The sequence below is a fragment of the Oratosquilla oratoria genome, unplaced genomic scaffold, assembly GCF_046742065.1.
Source record: "Oratosquilla oratoria isolate Oo_2021 unplaced genomic scaffold, ASM4674206v1 SCAFFOLD45, whole genome shotgun sequence".
Lineage (NCBI taxonomy): Eukaryota > Metazoa > Arthropoda > Malacostraca > Stomatopoda > Squillidae > Oratosquilla > Oratosquilla oratoria.
The window spans coordinates 1089416-1096915 of NW_027467710.1; the positions used below are offsets into that span (position 1 = coordinate 1089416).

The 7500-nt window shown below is 39.0% G+C and overlaps 1 protein-coding gene across 1 annotated transcript in view; it reads left to right on the forward strand.

The window, feature by feature from the left end:
- The window catches only part of LOC143023140 (uncharacterized), a 168420-nt gene extending 161172 nt beyond the window's left edge, over positions 1 to 7248 (forward strand). The window contains exon 2 of the mRNA XM_076181653.1: positions 6796 to 7248. Within this exon, the coding sequence (XP_076037768.1) occupies positions 6796 to 7248 (453 nt within the window). The remainder of the gene's footprint in view (positions 1 to 6795) is intronic.
- Positions 7249 to 7500: the final 252 nt, after the last annotated feature.

Here is a 7500-nt window from a genome sequence, read left to right on the forward strand (position 1 = left end):
CTCTTCGTAAGGCAAATTTCCGAGTCCTTGTATCATTTTGGCCATTCTTCTCTGTACTGATTCTAGTGAATTTATGTCCATTTTGTAGGACGGAGACCAAAACTGTACCGCATAGTCAAGGATGTGTCTAACTTTCGCTAGATAGAGTTTAATAATTACCTCTGCACTTCTATTTGTTACCATCCTAGCAATGAAGCCTAATGCCCTGTTTGCTTTATTTCTGGCGCTAATGCACTGCTTCCTGGTTTTAAGGTCCGGACTCACCAGAACTCCCAAGTCCCTCTCGCACTCAGATTTTTCTAAAAACGTGTCATCTAAGTTGTATCTATTTTCGGGGTTGTGTAGCCCTACGTTTAACACGCTACACTTAGAGATATTGAAGTTCATTTGCCATTTCACCGACCATGTTAACAGTTTATTAAGATCATCCTGCAGAATCTGGGCGTCTTCTCCTGACCTAATTAGGCGTCCTATTTTAGTGTCGTCCGCAAACTTACTAACATCACTATTTAACCCATCGTCTAAGTCGTTTATATACATAATGAACAATAAGGGACCCAAAACCGAGCCCTGGGGGACCCCGCTAGTAACATTGCTGGAAATCCGTGGTCTAAAGTCATAGCCACCATCTTAATATCCGTTTTCCTTCATTGATGGTGGTGGTGGTGGTGGTGGTGGTGGTGGTGGTGGTGGTGGTGGTGGTGGTTGAGAGTGGTATTGGTTGTGGTTGTGGAGGTGGTAATTGGTGGTGGTTGGGGGCTGAGAGTGGAGGTGGTGGTGGTGGTTGAGGGTGGTTTGGAGTGGAGGTGGTTAATTAAGAGTGGTATTGGTCGTGGTGGTGGTGGTTGATGGTGGTTGTGGTGGCTGTGGTGTATCGACATGGACTGCCACAATGTTGGTAGCGAGGCAATTTCCCCAGTATGGATTAAATCCCCTGGTGTTATCCATCATAAACACAAGACTTAAACATGTATCGAGTGACAACCTTGCGTGGCATTTGTTAACGTCGCTACTTTACTTGCAGCAACACATATATACATGTATATATATATATATTGTCAGTGTATTTGGGCAGGAGTTTTTCTCTAATGCATATTTCATTAAAAGTGATGGCTAGTTGTGCATTAATAATTTTCTTAATGGTATTTTCCATATACCTTATTAAGGATTTGTTTTCCTTAGGAAGGAAATTTATGACTTGGCTGTATGTAGTCATATTAGCTAGATCGCTTATTAGAAACAGCCCCCTACAAGAGAGAAAGGAACTTCAGAAATCACATGCCATCTATAGGTTCACATGTACACGAGGGAACTGTGAAGCCCTCCCATCCACCTATATTGGCATGACGACAATGAGGTTATCCCGTCGCCTCTCATACCACCTGACATCTGGAGCCCCTAAAAATCATTTAAGAGAAGCCCACGGCATAACACTAGTAAGAGAGACACTAGAGAAAAACACCGAGATTTTGGATTTATGTACTGACGATAGACGCCTCCCAATTTTAGAAGCGTTGTACATTAAAGAGTTGAGCCCAAACCTAAATGTACAAGCAGAAGACCTCAAAGCCCTTCCAAGCATGAGACAAACCGTTACAAATAAAAACATGAGACATAACACCACAAACGCCAATACGAGACAAAACGCCACTCGTCCAACTACGAGACAAAACGCCACATTCCGCCACAACACAAACCCGGAGGCTCCCTAGCGCACGTGACATTTCGTCCCTGCCCGTAATACCCGGTGACCTCCCCCAGTGATTAGCAAGTATAGTAACTCTAGTATAAAACTTAGATCTTTACTAGAATCTTCGGATTAATTCTTATCCCTATAGCTACTGAAGAAGGGTCTTGAACCCGAAATCGCGATCTAGCTAATATGACTACATACAGCCAAGTCATAAATTTCCTTCCAAAGGAAAACAAATCCTTAATAAGGTATATGGAAAATACCATTAAGAAAATTATTAATGCACAACTAGCCATCACTTTTAATGAAACATACATGCATATATATATATATATATATATATATATATATATATATTCATATATATATATATATTATATATATATAGATATATATATATTTATTTATATAAGTATATATATATCTGTGTATATATATATATATATATATATATATATATATACATATATATATGTATTGCACGGAGAGCCCCCAGTCGGAGTTAAATAAAAAGTAGGAGAACGTTTGACTTCTATATTTCTGCTGCCGATTGTAGCCCTCTTCAGGAAAGAGAAAATTTACAAATGTGTGATTTATAACAGGGACAACTACACTGAAGATATTTGCAAAATAAATAAATAAATAAATAAACAAATAGATAATAAAAAAAATAAACACTACAATAACAACAATAATGATAATAATAATAATAATAATAATAACAATAATAATAATAATGATAATAATAATAATGATAATAATAATAATGATAATAATAATAATAATAATAATGATAATGATAATAATGATGACAATGATGATAATGATAATGATGATATTGATAATAATGATAATAATAGTAATGATAATAATAATAATGATAATAATAATAATAATAATAATGATAATGATAATAATAATAATAACAATAATGATAATAATAATATTGATAATAATAATAATAATAATAATGATAATGATAATAATGATGACAATGATGATAATGATAATGATGATATTGATAATAATGATAATAATGGTAATGATAGTAGTGATAATAATAACAACAACAACAACAACAACAACAACAACAACAACAACAATAATAATAATAATAATAATAATAACAATAATAATAATAATAATAATAATAATAATAATAATAATAATAATAATAATAATGATAATAATAATAATAATAATAATAATAACAATGATAATAATATTAATAATAATAATAATAATAATAATAATAATAATAATAATGATGATAATGATAATGATAATTCATACATATATAATGATACTTATACTACTACTACTACTATTCTAGTGTCATTCTTTGTTACACTATCAATCTGTGTCGTGAGGAAGCTTGGGCCCAGGAGTGGTCTTGCCCCGCGGAAGAGTAAGGAAGTTGGGCGAAGAAGATTTTTAGTTTTGGTCTTAGAATAAAGCTGCCCCTCATGGGGATAAGACGCCACCGAAGAACTTCCCTTCGAAGAATGGCTGGGAAGCCATGCAGTGACTGGCGCTCCCCCGAACTCTTGCGGACAAAGACTCAAAGTCCCGCGGAAGAGTAAGGAAGTTGGGCGAAGAAGAGTTTTAGTTTTGGTCTTAGAATAAAGCTGCCCCTCATGGGGATAAGACGCCACCGAAGAACGTCTCTTCGAAGAATGGCTTGGGAAGCCATGCAGTGACTGGCGCTCCCCCGAACTCTTGCGGACAAAGACTCAAAGTCCCGCGGAAGAGTAAGGAAGTTGGGCGAAGAAGATTTTTTAGTTTTGGTCTTAGAAGAAATTTGTGAGACTTCATGGGGTTATATAAGACGCCACCGAAGAAGGTCCCTTCGAAGAATGGCTTGGGAAGCCATGCAGTGACTGGCGCTCCCCCGAACTCCTCAAAGTCCCTTCAAGACGACGCGACGCCATGGCCCGGGCAGCCGACGCGTCATTGTCAAGACCTTTATGGACATTGAGGAACTTATGGGCTTTTTCAAACGGGCTAAGAAAAAGGGCGAAAAGGTCATTGAAGAGACTATACGGTCCTCGAGGAGAAAATCAAACGCTTTTTCCAACAGGCATTACGAGCCAAAGTTGATGTGAAAAGGTCATTACAAAGACCTTATAGGCTCTGAAGATTGATTATGGGCTTTTTTGAATGGGCTTAGTAAATGGACAGACTCGGTGCGAAAAAAGACATTGAAGTCTTGATGTGCAAATTTTTTGGGCTTTATGATTGGGCTTCATAATAAGATGATATAATTGGGCAAACCACAAGGAAAACGATCACGAAAAACGATCTTTTGTTCTTTGGAAAGAAATGTCGGGCTTTTCGAATAAGCCTCGCGAGGCTGGAGCATTTTGACTTGGGCTAAAAGAAGCTTTTAGTTGCTTGCAGGCCAGCAGGAGCCATAAGACAACAAATCGACACAAGTTACTTGGGCGAATTGGGCTAGCCCTCAGCTGAATAAAATCCTTTGGTTTTATATTGGACAAAATTCCTACATTGTTATTAGTTCAGTGACATTGGCAGTATTCTTTATCATATTATTTTGTCTAAAGGTACAGTTACACTGCTTGAATTAAAGGCAGAGTGCTCCTGTATTTGACTGGTAGATCGCATTAGGGTAACTGTGGAAAAAGTAGATCATATCTTGCAAAAGGTTCATCTGGTTTGTGTGTGTATGTACATATATATATATATATATATATATATATATATATATATATATGTGTGTGTGTGTGTGTGTGTATGTATGTATGTATGTATATATATATATATATTAGATTGCACTAATGTCGTAACACATTGGTAAAATTTAAACTTAGAACCCTGTGTCTTCCCATGTCCCCCTTCATGTACCTCATTACTAGGTATATATTCTTGTACTATACCTTTGTAATCATTCCGCTGAAGAGGACCACAGAGAGTGGTCGAAATATACAGGAACAATCATCTCACTTTTTATCTTTTTCCACCAACAGTGGGTTCAAATTTAAAAAAAAAAAATATATATATATATATATATATATATATATATATATATATATATATATATGTAAAGATATATATATATATATATATATATATATATATATATATATATATATATATATATACATAAATTTTGCAGAAATCCACTCGGGAAATATACACTATGATCCAAACGTTTTCGTCCCTTTAGACATCTTCAGATATTCCCTGAAGATGTCTGAATAGACGAAAACGTTCGGATCATAGTGTCATATTTCCTGAGTGGTTTTCTCCGAACTCTTCTTACATTTACGTCTTTTAGTGTATTGTGTTGCATATATACATATATATATATATATATATATATATATATATATATATATATATATATATATATATATATATATATATATATATATATATATATATATATATATATATGTAATATCTTTTTAAGGTGACCCAGTTCCTATATATTTAAGGTGACCTCGTTCCTACATGCTCTATCCTAGATACTCTCTTCATTTACTCTTTATCCTTCTTTTCTCCTTTTCTATCTTGTTCTCTTCCTACTCCCTTTCTCTTCTCTCTTAATAGAATAGGTTGGCGTCAACCAGGATAGAAGGGAAAAGGACTACAATGTACAGAAGGTATTACAACCTCAGGGAGGCTGTCACACACCCCTGGGGGGGACGGGGGGTCAGGTTGCATGTCCTGGGGGTCCTATGAAAGAAATGGGGTGTTGAGGGAGCCTACAGGAATAGTCTCCCCTCCCCCCTTCCCCAACAGTTTTGGTAATTGATGTCCTGAGCATTTGAGATTTATCTTTTTTTTTTTTTTTTTTTCTTTTTTTTTTGTAAGTGAAAGTAGTATATTTTTATATGTTGGCTGTGTCCACAGGACTAAGCTAAAAGTCAGAAAGAACATTGGCCCAAAAAATCTTATCGTTACCAGAAAGGGGCCACATGTGACTGAATGAAATAGCCTGACAGCAGCAGGCTCATACGAAGGACAAGTACCACCCAGTGCGCCAGGGAATTCATCGCGTCTTCGTGACGACCACATCTGCCGGATTACCTGCAAGACGAAAAAAGACCTTCAAGAAAGGAATCCGGAATCACCTGCCGCCTGGGACTTGGGGGGGAAGGGAGAGGGTTTGGGGGGGGGAGGGCTTGGGCTGCAGGGGGAAGGCTTGGGGGGGGGTGTCTTGGATGGGACCTGGGGGGGGGAAGGGAAAGGCCAAGCACCACATATAAAAGGAGATGTCTCACCGATCTTGCATTGTGTGTCACTTCCCGAAGTGTGACAACATGAAGGTTCTGGTAAGTAGTACTCGAAGTCTCCACAAGAACGAAAACTTCGATGTTTGGTCCCGGGGAGACGGTTTCTCTAAGTATTCCTTTCTGTTGTTTTTCGTGTTAGCTTGCTATGTTATTGTTGTCTTTTGATTAATAGTGAAGGTTCTTAAAGGGAAAGTCTGTTGTTGTTTTGTGTCCGTCCATCGTGTCTTGATTTTAGTCTTCCTGTTCTATCACAAGTAAAAAATAACGAGAGCCTAAAGACAGTGTGGTTGCCTAAGGCAGAGATAATTAATCATTAAAATCTATCTGTCGATAGTTAGATAGACCCATCCTTGACTATGCGGTATAGTCTTGGTCTCAGTCCCATAGAATGTTGATTCACTAGAATCAGTACAGAGGAGAATAACAAAAATGGGCTTAGAAACTTACCTTACGATGACAGGGTAAGGCACCTTGACTTACACTAAAATGACAAAGTGCGGGGGTGATCTAATAGAGGTATTCAAATGGGTCAAGGACTTTAACAAAAATGATGTAGACAAGGCCATCATATTAAGACAGCAGGGCAGGGCTCGTAGTAGTGGATTTAAATCGGACAAATTTAGATTTAAGAAGGAAACTAGCAAGAACTGGTTTTCCAATAGAGTGGTTGACGAATGGAATTGACTAAGAAACCATGTAGTTAGTGAGCACTAAAACAATGGGTTGTTTTGAGGTCACCTCACTGTATGATTAGGGATGATAGGCGGAAATGGACATGAAACTGCCTAATGTAGGCCTTATGGTCTCTTGCAGCCTCCTCCATTTTTCTTATGTCTCCTTCAGGTTCTTTTGGTTCTTGGCGCCATGGCGGCCTGCGAGGCCAAGCCTGCGGCCGACCCTCAGCTCCTCCTCCTCCTCCACCCCGGATACCCCGTCTCGCCCTTCGCCCCCGTCAGGTCCGAGGAAGTGGAGTCCCTCACTTACACCGTCCCGTCCGCTTACTCCGGAGGATTCCCCCACTACGGCGCCCTGCCGCCCCACGCTGCTGGCCTCCCCTGGGGCGGCTACAACGCTTTCCCTTACTACAACAACAACAACCCCTACTACTACAACCCCTACTTCAACAACCCCTTCCTGACGCCGGCCAAGGCCGCAGAGGAGCCCGCCGCCGCCGCCGCCGCCGCCGCCGCCGCTCCTGCCGAAGAGGAGGCTGCCGAGGCCCGCAAGAAGCGCGAGGCCGACCCCCAGTTCTTCACACCATACTGTACATACCAACATTATACCAAGCCGAACTGAGCCATCATGGTGATGTACAGAGGCCGTATCGTTCCTCAGGGGGATAGGCCGGTCATGCAGTGGACCATAAAGTCTGATTATTAGAAATATCGGACTATATTTCTCTGCTATTTTGAAACACGGTCGAATTGGAACGAGCGATAACTTCTTCGGATGAGCGATGACTAAAGGAAAACGCTAGATCTCCTCACAGTCCATCCAACAGTTCCCATAATATTTAGTACGACAGCAAAATAATTCGCCCAACAATGT